The 26,741-nt window shown below is 41.8% G+C and overlaps 2 protein-coding genes across 2 annotated transcripts; one reads left to right on the plus strand and one right to left on the minus strand.

Moving 5' to 3' along the window:
* Positions 1-1,918: 1,918 nt before the first annotated feature.
* On the plus strand, positions 1,919-24,784 carry rad54l2 (RAD54 like 2). The gene is made up of 22 exons (XM_080792222.1): positions 1,919-2,065; positions 3,146-3,354; positions 3,960-4,299; positions 4,418-4,554; positions 5,617-5,748; positions 6,321-6,553; positions 6,828-7,010; positions 7,173-7,306; positions 7,464-7,660; positions 7,794-8,136; positions 8,231-8,408; positions 8,523-8,744; positions 10,993-11,111; positions 11,367-11,485; positions 12,832-12,931; positions 13,079-13,284; positions 14,995-15,170; positions 17,644-17,840; positions 18,258-18,436; positions 19,666-19,755; positions 19,839-19,931; positions 20,520-24,784. The coding sequence occupies exons 2-22, from the start codon at positions 3,204-3,206 to the stop codon at positions 21,530-21,532; spliced, it is 4,542 nt and encodes a 1,513-aa protein (XP_080648348.1). The 5' UTR covers positions 1,919-2,065; positions 3,146-3,203; the 3' UTR covers positions 21,533-24,784.
* A 271-nt stretch (positions 24,785-25,055) lies between these two features.
* On the minus strand, positions 25,056-26,341 carry cyb561d2 (cytochrome b561 family, member D2). Its single transcript, XM_080781078.1, has 3 exons — positions 25,959-26,341; positions 25,839-25,876; positions 25,056-25,753 (listed from the first exon to the last, which is right to left on the minus strand). Exons 1-3 carry the CDS (start codon positions 26,089-26,091, stop codon positions 25,250-25,252), a joined length of 675 nt encoding a protein of 224 aa, XP_080637204.1. The 5' UTR covers positions 26,092-26,341; the 3' UTR covers positions 25,056-25,249.
* Positions 26,342-26,741: the final 400 nt, after the last annotated feature.

The following is a 26,741-nucleotide window of genomic DNA, read 5'->3' on the forward strand; positions in this document are numbered from 1 at the left end:
AGCCTCCACCTTTTTTTAAGTGTATATAAACATAGATTTCTGTGGAAAATCTGTGGAAAATCAGACAGTCATTGATTTCAACACATTGATTTCAATGAAGTCTCAGAGTCATTCCCCATACCTGGCACAGATCAGTGCATCTCCTGGTCTTTCCTGTTAAACAAGTCTACAGCTCACACCTCAAAACAAGTCTACAGCTCACACCTCATAAATAATCCTCATATGCCTTTGACCTTGGAGAATGGAGACCTGTGCTCCGAGGAGCACTTTTTCTAGTTTTCTGTATTTTCTTTTTGTTCTGCTATGTATCCCAGTTACTATTAGCTGTATTAGAACTCAACTTCAATCAAGTTGAGTTTTACTTACTAACAGATCTACAGTCGACTCCACTAGCTAGCTGTGAGGAGTTTCCATGAAGTGTTGCTTTCTTATAACTTACACAACATTTTATGGGACTTTCTTTCCTGCCCAGTACTATCATATTCAGCATATTACTAGTTTAAAAACGAACAATGTTACATTACTTATTAGTTATGTATTACTTGGTATCAAGAGTTCTAGTTACTGGTACAAAGTTATTACTATTGCTTTTGCTACCCCATCGCATTCGCAATTACATCATACATTTGCAAGGGTGCATGCTTATAGAAAACAGATCTACAAGCTATATGTATCACATTTAATTTAACAGGTTGATGTTGTTGATGTCGTTTTTCCCCCCACATGTGACAACCGTACTATGGATGTAGGTTTAAAAAACAAATCACATTCATTGTAAGTCTGTACATATGTAAGTCAAAATTGCTTGGAGTATTATATGTACTATAGGTGCCCCTGGGGCCTCTACAGCGGTGCCCGGCACTGGCCTAAATGGATGCCCCATCCAAATATTATGTCTGTGTCCCTTTTATGCCCATATGGAGTTCTTTCCATATGGGGTGTATATCATATGCCCATATGCAGAGTATATGGCATATATGCAGACATATACTCCATTATGTCTCCATATATGGGGGCCGGGGGGGGCCCGGGGGGTCTCATATTTGGTCTTGAAACGGGCCTCCAGATCCATAAGGCCGCCCCTGGTTGACTTCCTGGTGGTGCTATATAAGGCACATTTGGAAAAATGCAGACCAGATGTTTTTCCTTGCATACACAGTTTCATGCAGATCGGTGCAGTTATAGGTAAAGACACGAGTCACACGACTGGAGTCTGGACTGATCTGATCTGAATCGCTGGATCGAATGGTGTAGGTCTCGATTTTTTCTGACCTTTAGAAAGTGGTTAAATCAAGCATTGAAATATTCGTTTTGGAAAACCATGAAATAAATAATAATAATAATAAATATAGCTGCAAGCAGCGATAAGGCGGGGACCAAGAACGAAGACAATACGCAATAAGAACAATATGCACAAATAAAGCCTCACTCACAGTCTCACACTGTTGCAACATGCATACAACATTTGTCTTGTGTCTTGTCCGTGTTTAATGGCCGCCCGATGCATTTCCAATGAAAGTCACATGGTTTGACAAAACATTTTTGTTTGATGCGGGGGAGGGGGGCACAACACAGCCATCAAACAAACAAAAAAACCCCACAAAAACAATAAGTGACCAAAGTAACTTCTTGGTCCCTTAATAATAATAATAATAATAATAATAATAATAATATCATGTGTACCGATCATAATAATAAAGTCAGGTATGTGTGTGTGTGTGTGTGTGTGTGTGTGTGTGTGTGTATATATATATATATATATATATATATATATATATATATATATATATATATATATATATATATATATATAATATATATATTTTTTCTCTTAGTATTCATCTTGATTTTTAGTAGACCTATACCCGGAACGTTCGAGTGTGCAGCAGTGTTCCCCATTTTGTGGGGATGATCTTTGTAGTCACACTGACAAAAAAACCTGGGAAAAATAGCAACCTTTGCCATTGCATTTATTCTGTTAATATCCGTTTAATCTGAGAATAAATCACGATCACAAGAACACAGGCTTAATTATCTTAGAGGATATACCGTCAACATACACGAGGTAAGAATAGCGGCCAATCAAAGCTTGATGTTTGAACTTGGTGTCTTGGCTAGCGCATCGTAGCTAGCACTGTAAAAGATTAGCATTTGTGTGTAACTTGGCTAACGTTAGCCAAGTGAGCTGTTTAGCGAACATTAGCATCCCTATAGCCAGCTAGCCACACACAGCTAATCAACCAACATCCTTCCTCTGCACACAAGGATCGTGGACAATGGACGTTGCGTGGTGTATGTTAAGGTTTAAAACGATCAGTCGTTGTCGTCGAATCCGACACTAGTTAGCAATAGCACACCTTACCACAGGGTAAGTCCAGGAGTTATATAACATTTACATTACAGTTAACTGTTGTCTGTTGCAGCACCAGCGTCTCAAAACGACCGAGGGGATGTTGTTAACAATAACAACAGTACTATTACAGGCTACCTACTTGCGCAGTTAGCTTGGCTGGTAGTGGTAACAGTACATCCTTATCCTTAAGTTACTTACAACAGAGAAAGACCTGTGTATCATACCACGCTGCACATTGTGTTCAGACAGAGACAGTTTGTTCAAATCAAATCGGAACAAAGTTTTACTCCCGAAACTGGAAAATTGCCAGTCGCTTCAAATGACCAGTGTAGCAGTGGTTCTCACCTTTTTTTTTTTAAATTTCAATGTTCCTTATTATTGATATGCCCCCCCGACCCCCATTTCATATGATTTTGTATCTGACTGGGACCTCAATCTACTCTGTACAATCTTCATTGTTAATTACCTCAAAGCTAACGTGTCTCCAAAACGCAAGCATTATTCAGTAGAGAACTAAATAGAGGGTGTTGCTTAAGTGTTAAGATTCATGCAATAATACAGTAGTCGTGGTTTTGGTTTCCATGTTTTAAAAAAACCTATATCTTAAATTGTAGTACAAAGGAAGTCTACAATAGCTCTTTGACCTCAGTGTTATCCTCTTTGTAACCTGCACTCTGTAGTCAAATAATTAAAATTATGCTGAAATTGGACAGCCTTTCATATTTTTGAACGACTGTAAGAGTATAACGTGTTCCGTCCAATATTGTAACATGCAATTCATTTCTCTTTTAGGATTTAGGGCTTCTGTTAAGGATGTGTAGGTAATACTCTTAGAGCCCTGTAGGACACCATGTCTGAAGAGGCAATTTCAGAAAGTGATCGGGAGCACAGTCTTAACAGTGAGGAGGAAGATTTGGAAAATGAAGAGGAAGAGGAGGAGGAGGACATGGAGGAGGAAGATGAGGATGGAGATGATGGAGACGATGAAGATGACACAGCTGGTGAGACTAAAATGTCCCTTGTTTTAACTCTAATAATGAGGGTGGTGATTCATCAGTTCTGATCATTGAAAATCTTAGCCAAATTGGTGTACGTGTTGTAGTGCTATTTGTAAGATATGGGTAGCCCTTAAAACATTACAACTTTGAAGTGTTCATTTCTAGTCTAGCTATTCAAAAAGAATAGTCAAATTCTATAGCCTAACTCCTGCATACATAGCTGTCAAGAAAAAACATGTTTTTTTAAGCAATTTGCTAAGTTTATCCCACCTCTGACTTGTCTTTGTTTTGCTTTACGAAAGGATAATACTAATGGAGTTCAGCTGTAAGAAAAACAATGTAAAACATTTCAATGCAATTTTGTTTCCTTTAAAAGTATATTTTTATTTTACATTGATGATAATTAAAAATCCGTACAAAATCAGATTTCCAAAAACGGCTTTAGTGAAATATGTCCCTAAAAAACATATCAGTCGGCCACTACAGAAAACTGGGAGCATTGAGGTGGAAGGGCATGCAACACAGGTCTCCAGCTGCAATCAAACCTGGAACCTGTGCAATTATGTGATCATTGTGCAATATCTGTAATCTCTGTCTCACTCTCTCAGAACGAGTTGAGGGTGCACAGGATAATGCAGAATCCGGTCAGGATGGAGGGGATTCTGCTTCAGCTACCTCTAGAGAGCCCTCCCCCGAGCCTCCGTCTCAGCCCACATCCCGCCCTTCTTCCAGACCTGCTTCCCGTTCTCAGCCTCCAACCAGCCCAGAGAACACAAGCAGCAGCAATCCCCCTTCCAAAATAAAAAAAATAAAGAAGCAGAAGTCCTCTAAATCATCTAAATCATCCAAGTCCTCTAAATCAACCAAGTCCTCTAAATCATCCAAGTCCTCCAAAGGTTCCAAACCCTCCGACCCATCAAAGCCTACACATATGAGGAAGAATATCAGGTACACACACACACACACACACACACACACACACACACACACTGAGATCCTTCTGGCTAAAACACATTTGGTGATTATATATGTTTTTGCCTGACCTTCTCGCCTTTTATCTTTATAGAAAGCTACTCAAAGAGCATCAGCTGGAGGCTGGGACCAAGGCAGCCCAACTCGAAGAGTTTGAAAGGCGGAAACGTCTGGAACAGCAGAGGAAGGAATCATCTACACAAGCCCTACCTGTCACAGAGTCTCAAATAGGTAAAAATCCCAAAGGTCTTAGTTTGCAGTGTTACTTTTACAGAGGCGAGAACAAATATTTGAATGGGGACTCAAAAAATTACTTCATTTTAATATAACATTCATTTACAGTGAATGGAGAAATCTGTTTATAAACTCCAAAACAACCCTCGTAGTTAAATGCAAGCCATGTTTAGCGTTCATGCGTGCACCTGGGCAGCTCCGGTTCAACCACATGGGCACACCCAGGCACGTTTTCTGCTTGGGCACTTGCGATCACACTATGAGTGTTGTTTGGAGTTTATCAACAGCTTTTTTATATAGTTTTGCTGTTGTTAAACCTGGTCTACCTAAGTATTTTCTTCTTTTTGAGACTTCTTCATTCACTAAAGGAATGTTATACAAACAAATGTCTTTGTATTCATCACCAGAATCAGAATCAATCTTTATTGTGAAAAAAAAAAAAGTGAAATTCTTATTTGTGCAGGCTCATTGCAGTTATAAAATATAGAGAGAGAAGAGCATAAAGTGCATAATATGACTAATACCAGTAAGACGCGCAAACGCGGGAAGCGAACGCAGCTCGTACATATTTGGATTTTTTAAAGATTTATTTTTAAGTTATTCTTTTTTTAAGCCATAACCATATAAGGAGTCCCCAAAGCAGCTATACGTCCAAATAAGGAGTGTGTTGCATCAATCACAAACAAATCACTCAGCTCCATATATGGGCACAAAGGGGGGACACACACACACACACACAGACAGACAGACAGACATGATCTGCTAGGTCTCATAGTAAGTGCTCATTGCGTTCGCAACAAAAACACACTTTCAGTTCAGTCTGCAGTCTTAGCTCAGATCATGGGGTGAGTCATTTCTTGGGTGAACTTCCCTTTTTAATCAATTTAAGACTATGGCCACTTCTAAAAACACCTTCTAAATCCTTATCTGAAGTTTTCTGAAAACCTTCAAATATTTATATAAAAAAAAGTATGTTGCTCTATACTGTACACACATATATATACCGGTATACAGTTATACACACACACATCGTCTCCTATCCTTTTGCACCTCTGCCAGTGGAAGCTCTGAGGGAGGCGTCTCAAGCAGTGCCTTCTCTCCTGAGCAAGCAGGATGTCATCTGTTTGGATAGCAGTGGCGAGGAGACTGAACCGGAGGAACCCAAGCTGCCTGCTAGAACCATCCGGGAAGGTATGATTGCAGAGAAAAACGTCTGTTTACGTTAATGCAACATAGAAGCTCAAAACAGCCCTGATTCAACGCATATAACCTTAAACTAGGACTGTCTGAACAAATTTCATGATTTGAAAATTATTTTAATGTGAAAAATAATATATATTACATTTGAACGCTAAAATTGCCTTTCGAATGTAGTACACACAGAATGTTATGCCATACCACCTATTACCCAGCATCTGGTAACGGGTGGTAAATAATAACACACAAAATCTAAGGAATCTTGCAAATGTTTTTGATGAAGCGTGAAATGCTTCAGTGGGGACGTTGAGTGGTGTGATTTTCTACTTTAGTTTCCAGCGCCACTCATAGACATTAGACAAAACAGAGTTGCATAGCTAACGGCATAGCCTGACTCTTGGAACCCAGTTCTTATGACAAGATGCTAAGAAGAACCTATGGTATTCTCAATAGAGAAAATACTTCCATGACCCAGGGGATAATGGCGTGACGTCAGGATTAACTTTTTGAACCACCTGAGTTATGTGCACACTCTTACATAATTAGTTTCATCCACCTTGATACAGATGTGATTGAGCTCAGCTCCGGGGACGAGGACGCCTTGCACATTAGCAGCGAGTCGACTGATGAGGATGCCGAGAGCAACGCTGGCACAGAGGAGAGCAGTGGGGCGCACATCAACGACATTCAGAACCACCCCGATGCTCAGGGTAGAGTGCTGGTCAATATGAATCACCCTGCAGAGGAGGAGGATATCTTCCTGGCTCCACAACTAGCCAAGGCTGTCAAACCTCACCAGGTATACAGCTTATGCACTTTACTTAAACACACACACTCAATCACTCTCTGCACTGCTGCTTTCAATTATGTATTTGGGTCAGTCTTTTTAAAACCCAAACTGAATGCAGGACCTGATAGCTGAGACATGATCACCCAACAAAACCCTCTCTCTGGCTCTGTTTCTCTCTCCTATGCATACACTTATTCATATTATGTAATATTCTTTCATTCCTTCTCACATACAGAGTCCAGAGTATTTGTGAATTAATGTATTAATCTCCTCATTTCTTAAGGTTGGAGGAATCCGGTTTCTGTATGATAACCTGATTGAGTCTTTGGAACGGTATAAAACCAGTAGTGGATTTGGCTGCATCCTGGCTCACAGTATGGGATTGGGCAAAACCCTCCAGGTCATCTCCTTTATCGACATCCTGCTGAAGCATACTGGGGCACACACTGTGCTGGCTATTGTCCCGGTGAGTGGTCTATGTGCCTGTAGTGTAGTATATCTTGCTGTGTGGAGTGAATTGTATGCATTGCAAGTTTGCAACATGCTTCTATAGATGATAACTCTCAATGTTTTAATTTATTTATACATGTGAAAATATAAATATATTTTTCTCACTCCCATATCCCAGGTGAACACTCTTCAGAACTGGATGTCAGAGTTTAACCTCTGGCTTCCTCCCCAAGATGCCATTTCTCCTGACACTGACCCTGCAAGTTTCACAGGCCGTGCATTCAAAGTTTACATTCTCAATGATGAGCACAAGTACGCAGCTTAAATTTTGTGTATGATTTTTCACATACACATTTGTGAATGGTTGTGTGAAGGAGGGAATATGAGTAATCCACAACATTCCCTTTTGACATATCAGTTAATGTTTACATTACATGATAAATTGTCATACTGGGTGTCTGACTTTCAGATCAACAGTGGCCAGGGCTAAGGTAGTGGAGGACTGGTCCAGAGGTGGAGGGGTGCTGTTGATGGGCTATGAAATGTACCGCCTGTTGTCCATGAAGAAGAGCTTTGTTGTATGCAGAAAGAGGAAGTCTAAGAAGCCTGTCGGTCCAGTTATCATTGACCTAGATGAAGAAGACAGACGGGAGGAGCTCATGAAAGGTGACTTTGATTGATAGGTTTAGCAAACAAAGCAAAGGTTTGTTTGAAGAAATGCATACAGTCTGTGATTCGGTTAACCATAGTTAAAAATGTAACCATTTCCTTTAAAGTATTTTCTATATTCTCTTTAAAGGTATTGAGAAAGCCATTGCACGGCCGGGTCCAGATGTGGTGATTTGTGATGAGGGTCACCGCATAAAGAATTGCCACGCCAACACATCACAGGCGCTGAAGAACATCCGTTCGCGGCGCAGGGTCGTTCTGACAGGCTACCCTCTACAGAATAACCTCATTGAGTACTGGTGCATGGTGGACTTTGTCAGACCAGACTTTCTAGGAACGCGCCAGGAGTTCAGCAACATGTTTGAGCGGCCCATTCTAAACGGGCAGTGTGTGGACAGTACACCTCAAGATGTCCGCCTCATGCGCTACCGTAGCCATGTGCTGCACAGCCTACTTGAGGGCTTTGTTCAGAGGTGAGTACGTTGTAATTTGGAAGAGGCTGCAGAGTCAAACATGATTTACGAGTAACACATTTCTATTCTCTGTGAATCCTTTTCCGTTGTTCAGACGTGGTCACGATGTGCTGCGTGACCAGCTTCCTTCTAAGGATGAGCATGTGATGTTGGTGCGGTTGTCCCCGATCCAAAGGGCACTCTACTCTGAGTTCATGACCCGCTTCCGGGAGGCTGGAAACAGTGGCTGGCTTGGCCTCAACCCCCTCAAGGCCTTCTGTGTCTGCTGCAAGGTGATGCTGATTTCTTCATTCATGTTGTGTGTCCAGAGCCAGTACATACGGCCATCATATAACAATTTGGCATTGTTTGAATAAGCGAGGCATCTTGTTTTTGGAACCCTCCAGATTTGGAACCACCCTGATGTGCTGTATGAAAGCCTGCAGAAGGAGAACCAGGCGAATGAGCAGGACCTGGACCTTGATGACATAGCTTCCAACGCCCGCTGTTCTGCCCCTGGTACAGGCCTCAAGGGCAAAGCTGCCGATTCCACCAATAGCAAGGCCAGCACCTTGCCTCCACTCAACACCACTCAGGACAGAGCCAATCAAGTCATCACCTATGATTGGGTATGCCTCATCTTTTATGTAATGCAATTTAGTATTTAAAAAATGTCAAGGGTTGAGACACTAATGGTTGCCTGATTGCCTGGAACAAAAAACATTTGGAAAATGTTGGAGAACTTTGCCCAGTGAGAAGTGGAGTTTGCCCAAAGAATGGAAGCAATCTTCTTTCACTATTCACATATCTGCCGGTAACACAATTGAAGATCCTCATGCTCTGTTCATATTAATGCGCTCTCTCTCTCTCTCTATCTCTCTCTGAGATGTAAGCATGCACCAGCTGAAATACAGCAATATGAGAAAACTAGAATAAAAGTGATTAAGATTAAGGCATTTGCTTCAATCTAGCCATCTTGCTGCGAACAACCGCAAACTGAGCAGTGATGTCTTTCAGCCCTTAAATACTTGTTCACTCTGTCTGAGAGAAAGTTTGTGTCCTGACCCCACTGTGTTTGTGTATGCACGCCCACATCCTGTAGCATCCTGTAGATATGACAGGCCAATGCTACATTTCAGGACAGTTTAGTGTGTTCTAATAAAACTATCCCCCCTGGTACATTGTTTTATGGGTGAACTTCATTGGAGCCACTAGAGGCGAAATGGTACACAAAGCCTACAAATGGTCTCCTAAATATAGTAGGTGTGGTTTAGCCACCATCACCCCAGAGTCTAAGACAATTATGGAAAATTATATTATATATAAGCATTGGAACACACATTTTATTTCCATTCATTTCACGTTATAATATTCACATATTGTCATCTTTTATTCTTAAATATGTCATCCGTCAAATTGCAGACGGACAGAACGACTGTTAGTGACTTGCGAGAGTTTGTTGCTGGGATAAATAATTAGTCGATAACAAAGTAGATTTTCTCCTGATTCGTCTCGCTAAAAAAAAGCCATTTTTAGTATGAATATCTTGGAAATATTGTATACCTTGTGATGATTGGGTCCAGTATTTAGTTCAGTGACCATGGAGTTAAGGAATGGTTCCTTAGCTGTATTCACGTTCATTCTCCTATTGGAAATGAATAGACTCCAACATTCTTCCCGTCTCCGCAGACAGTGTTGGGAAAGTTCTTTTTTTTTTAGGAACTAGTTCAGTTCACAGTTCAAAATATTAAAAATGAACTAGTTCCGTTCATAGTTCATCATTCAAAATTGTGAACTAAAGTTCATCGTTTCAAAAAATGAACTATTATAGTTCTTTTTCGTTATTTTCAGCATGAAACACATTGTACGACGAAGAATAAATCGGGCATCACTGCGCTTCATCACTGTGGAAGAGCGATGTCTTTTGTTGGCCGTTCGTGGCGATATTATGGACACGGACCTCGACGCGATATTAACCAACTAAGCTATTGGAATCTATTTTTCATGGCACATTATGTTTAATCAAACAACAAGTTTCCTCAGTGTTTGTGTTAGGAGTTGGCACAGTGTTTGCTGTCTGTCTGCGTGCATAATCACCATGCAGTAGCTAGATGCGTGCTCCAGTAACGTCTGAGAAAGATTAGTTAATTTGTGTCGTATAGGGACTTATTGGTGGGTTTTCCGCTAGATATTAAGGCATGTTTAGGATGTGTTTTAGCGCCGAGGATTTCGCCTGGAAGGCTCTATTGAAACACTCACTCTTGAACGAAGTTGAACGTGAAAAAGTGACGTTCACACACGCCAGAAATGAACGCGTTCACAATGACGTTCATGAAACAGAAATGCAGTATGTTCAGTTCACGTTCACCCTAAATATGAACGAGTTCGTGAACGATCGTTCTTTGAACGCGTTTCGGGTACAACACTGTCCGCAGATAATAATAATGCAGCTCCCACAGTTGTATAGACTGGGTAGCTGAATGGGAAAGGTTGTGACAATTTGACATTGACAACTAATCCCGAGAACACGTAAATCCTCTCATTTATTTTTATTTTTTGGCTTTCACCTTTTATTTTATATGGAGGGACAGACAGTAGGCTGAAAGGAAATGGGGAGAGAGATGGGGGGGGGGGGGGGGGGGGGTGGGCATGCAGTAAAGGCCGTCGGGATCGGGAGTCGAACCCACGGCACACTGCCAGACTGGATTACCAGCCAAGGTGCCTGGACCGTTGAGCCACGGCCCAGGCCCTCATTGTGATCTTTGAGTATTCAGCAAATATTGACTGTGCCATTGTGTTCCTTCTTGTTAGGCCTAAAAAATAGTCTATGAGAAAATGACTAATTCAGCATCTATTTCTTCCAATGATCTATCACAGGCAAAAGGCATTATGTCAGGCTACCAGCCAGGACTTTTGCAGAACTCTTCCAAGATGGTTCTGCTCTTCCATTTGATTGAGGAGAGTGTTGCGAAGCGAGATAAGGTTTTGGTTTTCAGGTTAGTCCCCTGTCCGCTATACAATCCAACATTAAGTGTATTAGAAATAGATTGATAGTAATTTATTCATCTAAAAATGGAAAATGTCATTATTACCTGGTTTGGACTGGGGCTAATTAATCTTTACATTTAAAACCACAGTATAACTTTATACACAGATCCAACTTGTATGACCTTATATCAATTATTGTGCATTTCTTATTTGAGCTTGTTAAAGTATCCTGTAATCTGTCATCTTTCCTGTTTTCCCATTAGCCAAAGCTTGTCCACATTGTCAGTCATTGAAGAGTTCTTATGTAAAAGACCCATGCCGCCAGGCATAGCCCTCCCAGACGCCCACAACCAGAACTGGATCCGCAATCTCAACTACTACAGTGAGTCATCCAGCCTCGGCTCTGTTCCCATAGCAACTACTCACAATTCATTAAAAAGAAATACGCCACCGTTACACTGTGGCGGAAACAGATATCGTATTTATCTGTCCGTATTTATCCGTCTTTGTCAGATCCTCTTTGTCAGCCTAAGTGCATGGTTCATTGCATGATGTCGTCATATTAAAATGATTCGCGGGACATTTTTGTCACCAAACTAATTGATTGATCTCATGATGAGATCAATGTATAGTAGCCTACAGTTACAGCTACAGTTGCCCATATTATAATTAATTAAGGTGAGCTGGCTTAAAACTATACTGGCCGAATTGCACGCGCTGATGCAATAATGTGGCAGCATGCTGCTGCCCCCCCCCCCCCCCCCCAACACACACACCACACACACACACACACACACACACACACACTCACCGACAGTTAGACTGACTCAAGTAACAAAACAATTTAAATAGGCCTACTGCAGGCATTACTACACTAAACAACGTTGGATTCGTACAGTGCAGAATGCAGATAAGTGTATGTTATTATTATAATTGTGAGTTTGTTTTTTAACATGCAGCAAGTCCGCGAGCCGATCTACAAGCTCACAACTTTCTGTCACTTGACAGAAAGCTGTCAAGTGAGAAGCGCAATCGCGCATGCTATAGTAATATCCTAATAAATAAATAAAAAGGTGTCGGGCTTGCAGGGGCAGTTTCTGTATGGGACTCTAGGCTAACTTGCCTAGAATGCATGCATTTATGCATACAAGTGCACTCAGCTTTTATATATAGGCTATCAAGTGCACTCGGCTTTTATATATAGGCTATAATTTTCTTATGTGCTGAACAATGTTAGGGACACATGCCTACATATTTTATCTGCGATTTGGGAACTATTTATTGATTCAGCATGAAGACTAAAGCCTTCTGAACGCTTGCATAGATTCATCCGCCACCTACAGAGGTCCCGTAGGATTTTACGTGGGAAATCCACGTAAATGCCTTTCCGCTAGCGTCACGTCATGTTATCAGCGTAAACGCCGTTGTGAATTTGGACCAATGTGTGCTATTTACCATGGAAAACTATTGAATGGGAGTGTGCATATTTCATTGGCACATTTGTCTCTAATTTGTTCTGTGTATAGAGCAGAGATTAATTATCTATTATGAATACAAAAAGTACAAATGTACTAACCTCTAAAGAATTACATATGTGCTTGTGTTGGCATGGATTTAAAATCCACCACCTATTCACTCATCCCAGAAACTCCAAGATTTTCAGCTTCCTAGATGCTGGGATTTAGGAAGGATGTCGTGCATAACATGCCTCATTTCTGCTCTATACAGGATTGGATGGGAGTACCTCTGCCTCAGAGAGAGAGCGACTGATCAACCAGTTCAATGACACAGAGAACATCTCAACAATGCTCTTCCTTCTGTCTACCAGGTTACCACATTATGAACTTTTAGATCTGCTATATTTGTCAGCAACACCGTTGTACGGCAAAAGCATAAATCGGGCTTCAGTCTTTCACACACACTTCCCGGCTGAAATGTACACTGATATTTAATTAATTGTTGATTGTCCACACAGAGCGGGCTGCTTAGGGGTTAATCTGATTGGGGCCAACCGTGTGGTGGTGTTTGATGCATCCTGGAACCCGTGTCACGATGCCCAGGCAGTGTGTCGAGTGTACCGTTATGGCCAGAGGAAGGCCTGCCACATTTACCGCCTCGTCTGTGATTACACCCTAGAGAGGAAGATCTATGACAGACAGGTCTCCAAACAGGGCATGTCCGGTAAGAAAATCGCAAAATACTACATATCTGCATCAAAAAGTGTCTTGAGTGCTTTTAGCCTGAAATGTGCCATGCCAACTGTGTAGAGTAGACGGTACCTTGAGCTGATTCATTGTGTTCTATTCTTTTAATACACTTATTTAAGAAATGTAACATTGGACTTACCTTAGCTTTTATATATATATTTTTTATATTTCGCATGTAATGGTTGTTTAGTGGGTACCTGAAAATATTACAGCATTAAAAGTACAGCATCTATCAACAAGAGTTAAATCTTAAAGGCCCACTAGAGGGCCCTAGAGGCCATGCTTCACCCACAGACCCATCATCCTTAAAGCCCTGTGCTCCTGCTAGTGTGTGCAAACAAACTAACAGGGTTCAACTCTGCAATTGAGAATATGCAGTTCATTGACTTAAAATGAGTTGTGTTCTATTCAGACCTAGAGGCGTTCATCGCCAGGTACCTGGCGATGCGATTACACATCGTTTCCGAGGGTCACGATGCGATTAATCCTGATTAATCCCGATTAATTGGGCTACGTTACGATTCGATTAATCCCGATTGATCCCGATTAATCACTCACTGTTAATCACTCAGTTACTGTGTGACTAATAAACAAAGTGCTTTCTAATGATTATGAATATATATATTCTTTCACAGTGCATGTTTTTAACTCAAATCTTTGCTTCTGGGGGGGTCCATAGAAGAAAATATTTTCAGATGGGTGTCTGTGGCCAAATGCAGAACAGTAATAAGCAGTTTTCTTTAAAAAAAAAAGAATGAGTTTGTACAAGCATACAATAAATATATATTAATAATGACATAAGATGTCATGTCATAGAAATACATGGGCAGGATTTCGGTTGAGGTCAGCAGCACTCTGTCAAATTGCCTTTATTCTTTGTTAGGACAAAAAAGGTGCTTTTCTTTGTTTCCTTATTCAGGGATTTCATTTTCAGTTACTGAAGTGTCATTAAGGAAGCTTTGGGGTAGTTATTGAGACTATTATGTTGCACCTTTGTTTGTTTGCACACATTAAGGAGCATTTGGTTTAAAGTATTTTATAAGTGTATGGCAACATTTTGGATTCTATGATGTTGAGGGGACACGGGAACTCGATACAACTCACAACGTGTACAAGACCATATTGCCCACTGACATCCAGAGATGCAGTCAAGACAACCATCCCGATCCCGAACACACGGACAGCTGCCCATGCACTCAGAAAAGGCGACTAGAATTACAAAGTCCATCGGCACTTTTATTGCAAAGGATTTACGTTCACATTCGGTCGTGGGGAGCGACGGATTCCGGGCCATGTTAGCACTTTGGAGCCACACTACATCGTCCCATCTCGGCCACATTTCACAGGCGGTCGATGGTGTGAGTTTTATCAAGTTCTCGTGTCCCCTCAACCTCATACAATCCAAAATGTTCCCTTTCTGTCATCTTTTTTCTCTTCCCCTCCGCGTTGGTAACTCGTTCTGTTTTGGTTGTTGAAAGCTAAAGCGTGTGCGAGCGCTGTGTGCGTCACTCTAAACGGTCCGGTACGACGACGCAGCGCAGTCGCAGATTAGTTCCGCCCTTTTGCTCCGGTAAAAAAAATACATTAAATAATCGATGTTTGACATTTGTGCATCGATGAATTATCGCCCATGATGGCATCGCGATTAATTGACTAATCGATTTTTTTCCCCACCACTATTCAGACCGTGTGGTGGATGACCTGAACCCAGTGCTGAACTTCACCCGGAAAGAAGTGGAGTCACTGCTGCACTTTGTGGAGGAGGAGCCTAACTCGACCAAAAAGCCTTTGGAACCAAAAGAAGACCTGGAGAACGTCCTCAGTCAAGCTTGTCTGCTCTATCCAAACCTCATCACCAAGGTACAGCACACATCTCTCTCTAGGTCGTCCTCAGACGAGCCCTCCATCGTCGTTTCCAGTCATCCAGATTCTCCATACATCCGGCCAGTTCGTTGGTACTTTGCACTCCTGCATCGCTCTTGAGTACATCCACGTATGTTAGCGTGGGGCGTCCTCGTGATCGATGCCCGTGTGTTGGTTCCCAGAGCACCAGTTTGCTGGCTGGCAGTTCTTGATGCCTTTGGCAGTGTCCTGCTAGTCTCATTCTCCTGGCTGCTATTTTCTGGCTCACCCTTGGTAATCCCTCATACAGAGTCTTGTTAGTGACATGTACAGTCATGCTGATGTTAAGTACTGCACGCAGCATTCTGGTGTAGCACCCGTCAAGGGACTTCTGCAGGGTTGGCTTCAGGGTCCAGCATTCACTGCCGTATAGGACAGACTCCACTGTTGCGTAGAAGAAGCTGAGTTTGATTTGTCGGGGGAGATTGGAGTTCCATACACTGGTCATGCCATTCAGGGCCTTCCATGCAAGTGCCTTCCTCACTTTCAGATCTTGCTCGGTTGAGTTGACCCATAAGCCCAGGTACTTGAAGTCCTTGACTTCCTTCAGCACCGTGCCTCCTGTTGTTGTGAGAGGTGGATGTTCCGGTGAGATGTTGTAGGTGATAACCTCAGTTTTCTTGGCATTTAGCCTAAGGCCAACTTTGGCACACTCCAGCTCCACTCTGTTCAGGAGTTCCTGAGCTTGTTCCGCGTTGTCGGAGAGCAGGCCGATGTCATCCGCATAGTCCAGATCTGTCAGGACTACCTTGGGATGTCGTCTTGACCTCCTTGGTGTTAGGGTGAAGCCAAGATCCTGCTCTCGTCCACTGATGGCTTTCCTGAGTGCATAGTCCAGGACTATGATGAAGAGGAAAGGGGCTAAGGTATCCCCCTGCATTACCCCGGCCCGGATATCAAACTCCTCGCTGTTACCATCTGGGGTCACCACCTTGGCCCTTGTTCTTGCATACATGGACTCTATTGCCCGGAGCAAGTTGGGAGGGACACCGTACTAGGCCTTAAGGATCTTCACCATTGTGCCTCTGTGAATCGAGTCAAACGCCTTTTTGAAGTCGATGAAGCAGAGTACAGCAGTCAAGTTATCCTTCTTCACCTCCTCAATCATTCTCCTCAGTGCCAAGATCTGTGCTACGGTAGTTCTCCCCTCTCTGAAGCCATTTTGGTTCTCTCTCAGGAGAGGGTCCATGGCATGCCATATCCTGTTTAATATCATTCTGTTGTAAACCTTTGCAGTGATACAAGTCAGGCTGATGCCTCTGTAGTTGTCCGGCTTTGAGAGGTCCCCACCTTTAGGCACTGGAATGATGTTGGACAGAGACCATATTTCAGGCTGTTTGTTGTTCATTAGTGACAGGTTGCAAAACTCCAGGGTGAGGTCATCAAGGTCACAGTTCTTTAGGACCTCTGGGTGTATGCTGCCATCTGGCCCAGCACTCTTGCCCTCCCTCACTGTGGATTTCGCCTTGGAAAGCTCACTGGTCGTAAAGGGACCATCTTCGATGTCCAGGCCCTGGAGGATTGCCGGCACGTCCTCCTCAACTCCATCCTCTGCTGTACCCAGGAGCCCCTGGAAGTGGCCGAACCAGGTAGTCGCCCTGTCCTAGTCACATGCCTATAGCTCTTGGTCTGGCTTTAAACTTATGATAAGCATAGATTCACTTAGATTCCAGCTGAAATACCCCAGCCACCACAGCATCTTTCATGTGAACTACTTTTCCCACGCTTATTCGTTGTAATTCAATGAGCAACGCCGAGCACCACCGCTGGCCAGATTTGTTTTCCTAGGAGGCTTGTGTGACCGTCATGTCCTCCCTTCTGCACGGGTAGAATGCAGGCTTCAACCCGGCAGGCTTCGGTGACTCACCATATCGACTTCCACCATTTCAACAAATTAGCACAAACAAACCATCACATGAACAATATTGATCCCTCCCCTCCTCAGAGTCCTCCCCGGGTGGAATCTAGCGAGGGGCCGAGGGCTGCTGATGCTGGATTGCAACTGAAACACTTGCACCCCGGGGAGTCGGGAGACAGACACTGTGGTACGCGGCCAGGGAGCACTGAGCAGCGGCCAGCGAGCCAGCTTGTGTGCAAGGGCTGCTGCCTGGATTCCACACCCAGACCAGGCGCTACATAGCGATTCTCATAATTTCAATAAATCATAAACTATTCCACATGAACAATGTTGGTAAAACTAAGATATTTGAGGGGAAATATACTGTATAATACATATTGGCATTGCATCACGTTTTCATCAAATAATGTGCTAGTAGTGCTTCGGTTGAACACCCTTCGCTCCTTGGCTAAAACTCCACCCCACGTCCCCGTCGCCTTCTTGAGCTTCTGCCATGTCTTTGTTTACGTGCTGCTAGTGTGGTCTGTTATTAGCCATTCAATATTGGCCATTTTGTCATTTCTGTATTAACAGCAACCTTTCCATCACGAGTCTCTGCTGGTGGACCGGAAGGAGTCAAAGCTGACCAAAGCAGAGAAGAGAGCTGCCAAGAAGAGCTACGAAGACGAGAAGCGTGCCTCCGTGCCCTACTCTCGTCCATCCTACGCCCACTATTACCCAACCAGTGACCAGACGCTTAACAATATACCAGCATTTAGCCAGCGCAACTGGTGGGTTTAAAAGTTTCAGAAATAATTTTAACAACTCTAAACCACTCGGTGTATAGCCCGATTCATTTATTTATGTGAAAGTTGTTTTTTTCCAAGCTTTTCTTGCCTTTATTGATAGTTATAATGTGTAGTATAAACGGGGAGAGAGTCGAGGCGTGACATGCAGCAAAGGTACGCCCAGTCCGGGAATAGAGAAAGGGATCAGACATACCTTTGGTCCTTTACCCAGTGGTAAAGGTATGGACCTTTACCACTGGGCTATCTGTGCCCCAATATCCCTATTTATTAAAACATTATACATCCTTCACTATACATTAAATGATTGGCCTCTATTCAAAGCCTCAATAAGGAACTTCAAAATCTTTACCGATCAAGTTATTTGTGTGATCCTATTTTGAGTATAACTTTATGTTACAGGCGTCCCATAGCACGGCCAGATGATAAGCCTGTGGCAAGTGTCCGGCCAATTCAGTCCACCCCGATCCCCATGATGCCTCGTCAGGTGGGGATGGCTGGCTCCAGCTCTGGTGGAGGCTTTCCTGTTAACTATCTACAGAAGGCTGGGGTTTATGTGCAGAGGATTGTCACCACAACTGGTAAGCATTACTGTGCCTGTCTTACCGATCAAACCATTTTCTTCCCAGCTCAGGTCAATATTGAAAATAGACAATCTACAAGCTCATGACATGATGAACTTGTGTTCTTCCAACATTTTCCACAAAATACGGTTTCTGGGGTTAAGATGTTTAAGCTACCAATGCTATCCAAGCATTCAACAAAACACCATGATCATTTTGAGGTCGAGATCTTTAATACTGTGTTGTGCTATACATGGCCCTTACCATTAAACAAGGGGAATTAGTATTACCCCTCCTCCACTGCTGCACCTCCCCCAGCTCTATCAAAACACCTCACAAGCACCAGCACAAGCAGCTTAGCAACTACCCAGAAGGTGGTTTTATTATCTTGTCAAGTAAAGCGGTAGGTACTAGGTAGCAATCTCATTGACTGCCAGCCCTCCCGCGCCCCTCTGTTCTGCCCTTTTCCGTACCTTTTCAAGACATTTTTTTATTTATTTTTATCGCACCCCGTCCGATCGTCGACATGGACACGTGAGCTGTGTTTGACACTAGACTGTAAAAAATATGGACAAAGCGTTCCGCGGGTCTAACATGAACGTAACATGAAGCCTGTCAGTCCTTGAATTGTACATCGCCATCTTTCTGGCCCAGACAACGAGGCGGGACTTCCCCCCTTCTTCTCCGTTGGTTTTTATTTTGACTCGAGTGGGTGGGGAATCCCGATCATAGACTGTAACGGTAGCCACGCCCCTCAGAACATACGTGACTTTATGGTCTTTTTTTTTTATAAATGGGACCATAATTTTCCAAAAATAATATTATGACATTAGAAATGAGACTTTAAACTAGTGACTGGAAGCAGAAAGTATTCATGACCATGTTTATTAAGGTAATACAGTCTAGGTGAAGTTGGGCCCAAATACATGGACTTCTATGGGGCTATGGGTTTTTTTGGGCCCAATGACAGCGCCACAACAGGCCATTATATGAACTTTCAGGAAATCCCGATTTCCTTAGTAGCTTCACAAAATATCTGTCTGACTGCCCCCCTGGTTTGACAGGGAAATAAATATTCAATTTGGAGTATGCGTTCAAGGGTTTTCGCCGTTTGAAAACGGCATGTCTAATAAGAAAAACAGCGGTTAAAAAAACGACCGAGATACAGCCATTTCCGTGAAAATTATTATTAACAGGAATTGGATCAGGATGAGTTAAATTACTTATTGTTTTGTTTCAACCCACAGACATTGTAATTCCAGGCGCTAACAGCACAACAGATGTACAAGCTCGAATTGGTGCTGGAGAGAGCATCCATGTCATCAAAGGGTCTAAAGGTAACATCAACAACCTAGTACAGACTAGACTACGTTACCCGTCATCAATTTGCGTTTCTGAGTTTCTGTTCTTTCCGACACAGGTACCTACATTAGGACTAATGATGGCAGGATTTTCGCTATCCGTTCTGGAAAGATCACTAGATCACCAATGGGAGATTCTGCTATGTCACGAGGTATAAAAGGCTTGTATAATTCCACTAATCTGTGACATGACATTTGTGACTGATAATTGGGGATTATAATAGTTTAAAGTCACAACCTTTTTCAAATAACCAATTGATTACACAATTTGTAACTGTAGTTTAATTAAGCAATATTACACGAGAGGGTGTTCTTTATCGTCATTAATGCATGCCTGCGGTTCCGAAAGGCATCGCTAAAGTGCATTAATGACTATAAAGAACACCCTCTCGTGTAATATTGCAATTATACAGTTACTCTTAAAAGATAATCGCTGAAAAATAATATTCTTTTAATGACAGATGTAGCCACTACGACCACAAATGTCCCAAGAAACTAGCTAGCCTAGCCACCGAGTCTGCTGCGCTCTGGGAGAAAAGCATGGCTGAATTCTTTGTTTTGTTTAGGTGTTCCAAAATCGTGGTTAAAGCACGGCTAAGAAGCTGTTTCAACCAATCAGATTGCTTCCTCGAAAACAACTGTCTCTTACCATGCCTTTTACCAGTCACAAGAGTGACTGGCAATTCTGAAAGTTTCCTGTGGAATTAATGTGATAGAATTTTTTACTTTCACTTCTTTAGACTCACAGGGTTCCCAAATCCGCCCAGTCAGGAATGGCTGCTCATCGCCTGTGGAGCAGCGACAGCACAGCCCAGATGGTGAGCCCCGTCCCTCCAGCCCTGAAAGCCCTGAGATTCTCAGAGAGCTCAGCCGCTACACAGAAACTTCCAATGCTGCTGTTGGAAATGAACTGTCGTCTCCATCAGAGATGTCTGCTGCACTAGCAGGGGACCGGAACAGCTCGCTGCACAATCGGACTGGAGACCTTGACAGGCAACTCGATGATGATGAGACTGATGATGACCTCCTCGGTTCCGCTTTAGAAGTGTGCAGCAGAAAACGTAAGATGAGTACTGAAAGCCACGGCAAAAAGCAGATAGGAACTAAGCGTACCTCTGCTGCATCCCGTTTCCCAGGTCTGTCCCTGGGCAGTGGGCTCAGTTTTCCATCCGCGGGTCTGAACTCATCATCCATACTGGGAAACATGAGTCACCCACTTCTGATGGGTGGGAGTGGTGGATCTTCCTTCCTTCAGACTCCAGGACAGACACTGGATGATCTGCAGAACATGTTCCCTTCTGCAGGGACAGACGCTCTGAGCCATTCAGCCACTGGGAATGGATACATCCCAGCCTGTTCCTCCTCCTCATCGTCTATGTCTTCTGTTTTCTCCTCTACCGCCTCCTCCTCAACTGTCCCCTCAGCATCCACCTCCTCCTCCTTGGCATCAGGCTCATTGCCGCCCTATTTGATGAACCCCAACATGGCTGGTCTGCTGTCCTCAGGCTTCCCTCTCAACTACAGTCAGTCCCTGATGCCTGAGCCCAGAATGTACCCCAATTCTCTTCTGTCTGGGGCAGGGGCTTTCCCTGCACCCAGCCCCAGCTCTACTGCGTCCAGCTTTCTCTCCCATTTTAACAATCCAACCTCTAGTCTTTTGGGGGCTGCTCTGAGCCAACCTGATACACATCTGACTATAGACAATGGCGGTAGTAGCTCTGATGATGACGTCATTGAAGTGACAGGCAAGTAGCCAGAGACGACAGAGTTCTATAGAGTTTCCATTAAACATGGTGAACCCTCCATTAGAAATGGGAACCCCTCAATTAGGAATGGGAATTACTGCGCGTTTACTACATACCGGTAACATGAATATGTGGAAATTGGAGGACACCTAAATTACAGTTCTGGACCGGTACCTAAATATGAAAATAGTTGAGTTTGTTACCGTAATACACATCAGAAAAGTCATACCTTTTTTTTTAAATATATTTTTTGTTTTTCATTTGGGCAAATGTTAATTGCCAAGCTTTCAATGATTACCGGTATGAAAATCCCAAATTGTACTTGTATTTAATTGAACTCCTATGTTTTTAGCATTCCCTTTTTCTGATAATTTCTTAGAACTATTTGTTATTTTTCCTAATTTTGTTACAATATATTGAAAGTGTACAAGCACATTTTAATACGTAGCAGTGGAACAGTAAGTGCTGTCAAATGAGAAGAGAAAATGCTGAGGAAAAATAAAACAAATAAAAATACATATTTGTATATCCCAGGGATGGATCTACAGATACGGTAGAATCAAATAGACTCATACACTTAAAAAGAATTGTCGGTTACAATCTTTATTGCATATTCTTTGATAGTCTTGTAATTTAAACAGTTTACTCGTTTAATGGTGGAAATTCACTGAAATTCCCATTCCTAATAGTCTCAAATCCAGACACCATGTTATACAGATCTCGAATGACTCTGAGAGGTCCATAACCATCCATACATGTCATTGTCTATTCATAGCTTTGGCCATATAAACAGACCTTTTGACTACATTTTTAGATTTCACATTTGTTAAAAAAAAGTCATTAAAATGTTACCAAACCTACCTGTATAACGGAATCAATGTTGGCTAAACATCATTGCCTAGTCAAGAAAACAATTCTTTGTTTAATTCGTAAATCAATCTTTTCTCCTGGGGGCTATTTTCGGGTAGACTTGTTGAAACAAGCTGCGGTTTAAATTCATTCAAGCGCAACAATACCGTAACTTTGACAACAAAGGTGAAATAAAGTAAAATTTGGATCACAATCAAGTTACCAGTTTCAACTCTGCAAGTTGATTTTCACATCACACTAAAATGTACGGAACCAATGACTTACTTTAAATAGAATACAAAGTATGCTTGGGAAAATCGTCAGCCGTAATCGAGTACATTACACCAGGAGCTGCAGTTAATGGGCTAAAGATCCCAGACTAGTATGATCCTTTAAGTTGACTTAACCAAGACAGTCTTGATGATGAAAATCCAAGTCCTATTTGTCTCGTCTAGCAACAGACACCATATGATCAGATTTTTGCTGACATTTAGTTGAATCTTTCATGGTGCTTTCCAAGCACAGCCTCTTCCACTATTTCTAAGAAAGACTTTGACATGCATTTAATTTGATTATCTCTGAGCTCAAACAATTTAATTCAAATCTTAGTCAAATTTTCCATTAATATACTGTATATCTGTGAACTTAATTGAGACGTGCTCACAACTCACTGTTAAAAACGGTAGCTCCACTGATCTGATTTGAATTCTATCGCTTCCCCCTTCTGGTAGAGAAGACTGGAAAAATGTTGGTGATTGAAGATGTCAAAGCAGCTTATAAAATCATGGTTAGAGTAAATGACATGGCAATGCATTTAGAAGAAACCCTTTGAGACTAACTAAATTGTTTGCTTTCAGAGAGGTTATTGTAGTGTATAGTTATTTGGTAGTCATTGTAGCATCCCATGTTGAAAAAGGACACCAAGTATGATCTGGATCTTTTTTTCTTGTTTTTTCTTTTCTTTTTTTTAACCAGAAAATTTGGATATTTTGTAAATAGTGGTCATTATTGTTGTTTATATTGCAAGTCCGGGTTCAAGGGAAGAAGTGGTTTGGGGATTGATAATTATTATTACAAACATGATAACCATGAATTATTTTACTTTATTATCAGAGTCCTTAACTAAAATGAATGTAATTTCATGTTAGCCTTTGATAACACAGGGGCTGATACATGGATTTCGACTATGCGCTTTCATTTTTAGCCTTAAATGACACAAAGGGGTCTTGGGACTTAGTATTGATGACGGTACACGTTTTCATAAGCTGGAAGAAAGTTTTGATTATTGAGACAGTTGGTGTTACTCTCAAAGTGCAAGTTTATTGTAGAGTCAGCATTGTGACTAAAGGCACTAATATCAAAATCCAAAGTGGCTACAACAATGATTTAGTGTTGATAGTTCATTATGTATTTTGCCTTTTTTCTTAAGTTGCCTACTATCTATAGATGGTTTGCTGCTCAGTCTACCTACTTGCATTGACCGTTACATTTTACTTATAATTTTAAAACACTTTCACTAACTTGAGGATAAATATTACTCAAACTGTAGAAGCTGTTGATATGTGCAGCTTATCATCTCAGTACAACATCCGAAGTGTACCACATGTAGCCAGTCTAGCCACTAATCACAAATCCACAACCAAGAATATTCAACCACAAAGAACTGTCAGAAAGTTATTTGATGGCCTTACTACCTGTGTGAGGTAGTTTTTCATAAAATTGTCTCTAAAAGCAGTTCAACATAAGTAGCTTTATTGCAGTAGTACCGTAACAGAGTAGTTACACCGTGCTTAGGACAATAGGACATGTATGTATTTTTTTGGTCTCTCTGGCCTGTAGTAGCCTTGTATTTCTCTCTTGTACTGACACCTCAAGGTAATTAGGGTGGAGAGGTCCATTTCAACCATTGATATACAGGCTAAAACAATGTTATTGTTTATCATCAATTACGAGAACACTGGATAATGTAACATTACATCATTCACTATGGAATTTAAATGTGTCATACATATGATTTTGTGGTGTCTTTTTGAGCATCCAATCCCCTAGACATTTACATTTGCTGCTGGCTTGTTAGCTATTGGTCTGCATGTCATCATTTTCTAATTAACATTTTGTGCTCAAGCCTGTCTTGAGCATGCCTGATTAGTTTGTCTAAGATACAGAGCTGGCACTTTGACTAAAGATCATATCTGCTCAACATGTAAATCATTCTGGCCCCATATCTTTGTTCTCAAGTCTTCTCAGTTGGAAACACCATCTGAATCTACAGTATATGACAAAGACAGATTATGAAATATAGGTATCCGTGTATAAACAAGCCCTGTCTGTCATATCAAATTATTTTACTGTGCATATTTTTTTATGTTTCATGAGACTTTAAACTTTTTAAATGTTTTTATAACTTCTGATTGGTGACCTCTGGCGATTTGTTCCTTATTTCAATGTGTTTACCAAATTTATTTATTTGTGATGGAAAAATATATTCTATCACCTTTTTGTAATTACATTTTTTTAACCTTTTCGTTCACTTTGATCCAGACGGCTGATCCAGTAACAACTGTCATTTCGTATATGCAGTCTAGAGTGGAGCAGAATGACTGTGTTATCAATGTTATTTTAACAATAAAACACTCTTCTATTGCAGTGTGCATAGTAGGTAAATGTTTTAATTGAAGCATTGCATAATACATTTATTATTTTAGGATTCAGTCTAAAACTTCAGAATTCAGTCAGAAAATTAAGTCAGGCATAGTTCCATTATAGAATTTAAACAGATTTTGGTAATCATAATTACATATACAAAAGAATTAGAAATATGGTTGTATAACACAATGCATAGTGATATTGAATGTTATGGACTATATGGGAGTATGTCAGGACTCCAGACGTTTTCTAAGCATGTAAGCATTTGTCACTTGGCTCATTACAGCTAGGGCAGAAAAGGCAGGGCAGAGTGCTGACAGGTACCACGTGTATACCCCTACAGATGCAGTGAACCAGGCAGAATTGATGCCCAGGAAAACACTCACACTACCAAGGAGGTATGTGATGAGACCAGATGTGGCATGGTAGCGCTTCAGCTTGGCCAGGGACCATCCCTTTGCTAGAGAGTGATAGATCAGGGGCAGAGCTGCTAGTGACTGCACCCCAACAACACAGACTGTCACTAGGCCGAGTAGGCCATGCCATGAGGTGAAGTGAGGTTTTCCATTAAGGTGCTTATTGTAGCTGATAGTTGCCATGCCCAAGGCAGCGCAACTAACGCAGAGACATTGCAGGATCCAGTGAAAGCGTCCCTTGGTTTTATGTGGAAGTTTCCTGATAGGGGAGCCGTGGCGAGAGAAGATGAGTATGGCTTCAGTCATGAAGAGGAAGAACTGATGAGAAAGAGTAAGTAGTTTAAGTCATGTTCCATCTTCCAGGTTGAGCATAACCGTAACAATGACATAGGTATTAACTTACAGCCATTGTCATGAGGAAAGGATGCCATGAAAACCAACCTAAGATAAAATAAATAGTTTTAAAAGTAATGAATGGGCAAATGACATTGTGAGAGTTATGGATATGAAAAAGACCACTCACTTGACCCTGGTCGTGACAGGACTACAATGAACCCCGTAAAGCCAATACATATAAAGTGGGTCACCACCACGCACACTGTTTTAGCATAACTGTAGATCCGAGGCTCGGGTTCCAATGTTCTAATCTGTGCCATGTTTGCGGACCAAAGACGTTGCCTGCAATCAATGACCACGTACTAGAGTAGACTGCTCGTGTTTACCGTAGGTGAACTTCGATAGGATGAGCGCCATGCCTCCGAAAATGCTAGAAACCATTCCCCAAATAGTGCAGAAGTTTTATCTTAAACAGAGACCTTAATTTGTGGGATAACATTCACAGTAATACATATTATATAAAAGTAAAAAATGTTCAGCTCAGATGACGCTTCTGACTGATGATGTGCGTTGACGTGGACGCTTCCTTGTTTACCCCAAGCGCCTGCTGGGAAAGGAAGTTCATATTGTAAACTGGTGTAGTCATTAGCAGAGGCAGAACCTTAGATATAGACAGAGTTACGCAAACTACGTTTACTTCATGGGGCCAGTCCTCAGGGCCAGTCAAATGGCGGCTCTCCTACGTAGACTGAATGGGGATATAGATATCGATATAGATATACGTATACGCGGCGGCCATCTTACTTCGGTGCTGCATAACAGATGTGTCTATGGGGCATGTACTTTTAAAACCATAACTTGCTCAATTTGTAACCGATTTTCAAACGGTTTGGTTTGTTATAAACGTCAGAGACGTCCGCATACTTATATGCTTTTATAAGACGTTCATATAAAAAACTAAATTAAGCCG

This window comes from Protomyctophum bolini, assembly GCF_963924005.1.
Source record: "Protomyctophum bolini genome assembly, chromosome: 2".
NCBI classification, from domain to species: Eukaryota; Metazoa; Chordata; class Actinopteri; order Myctophiformes; family Myctophidae; genus Protomyctophum; species Protomyctophum bolini.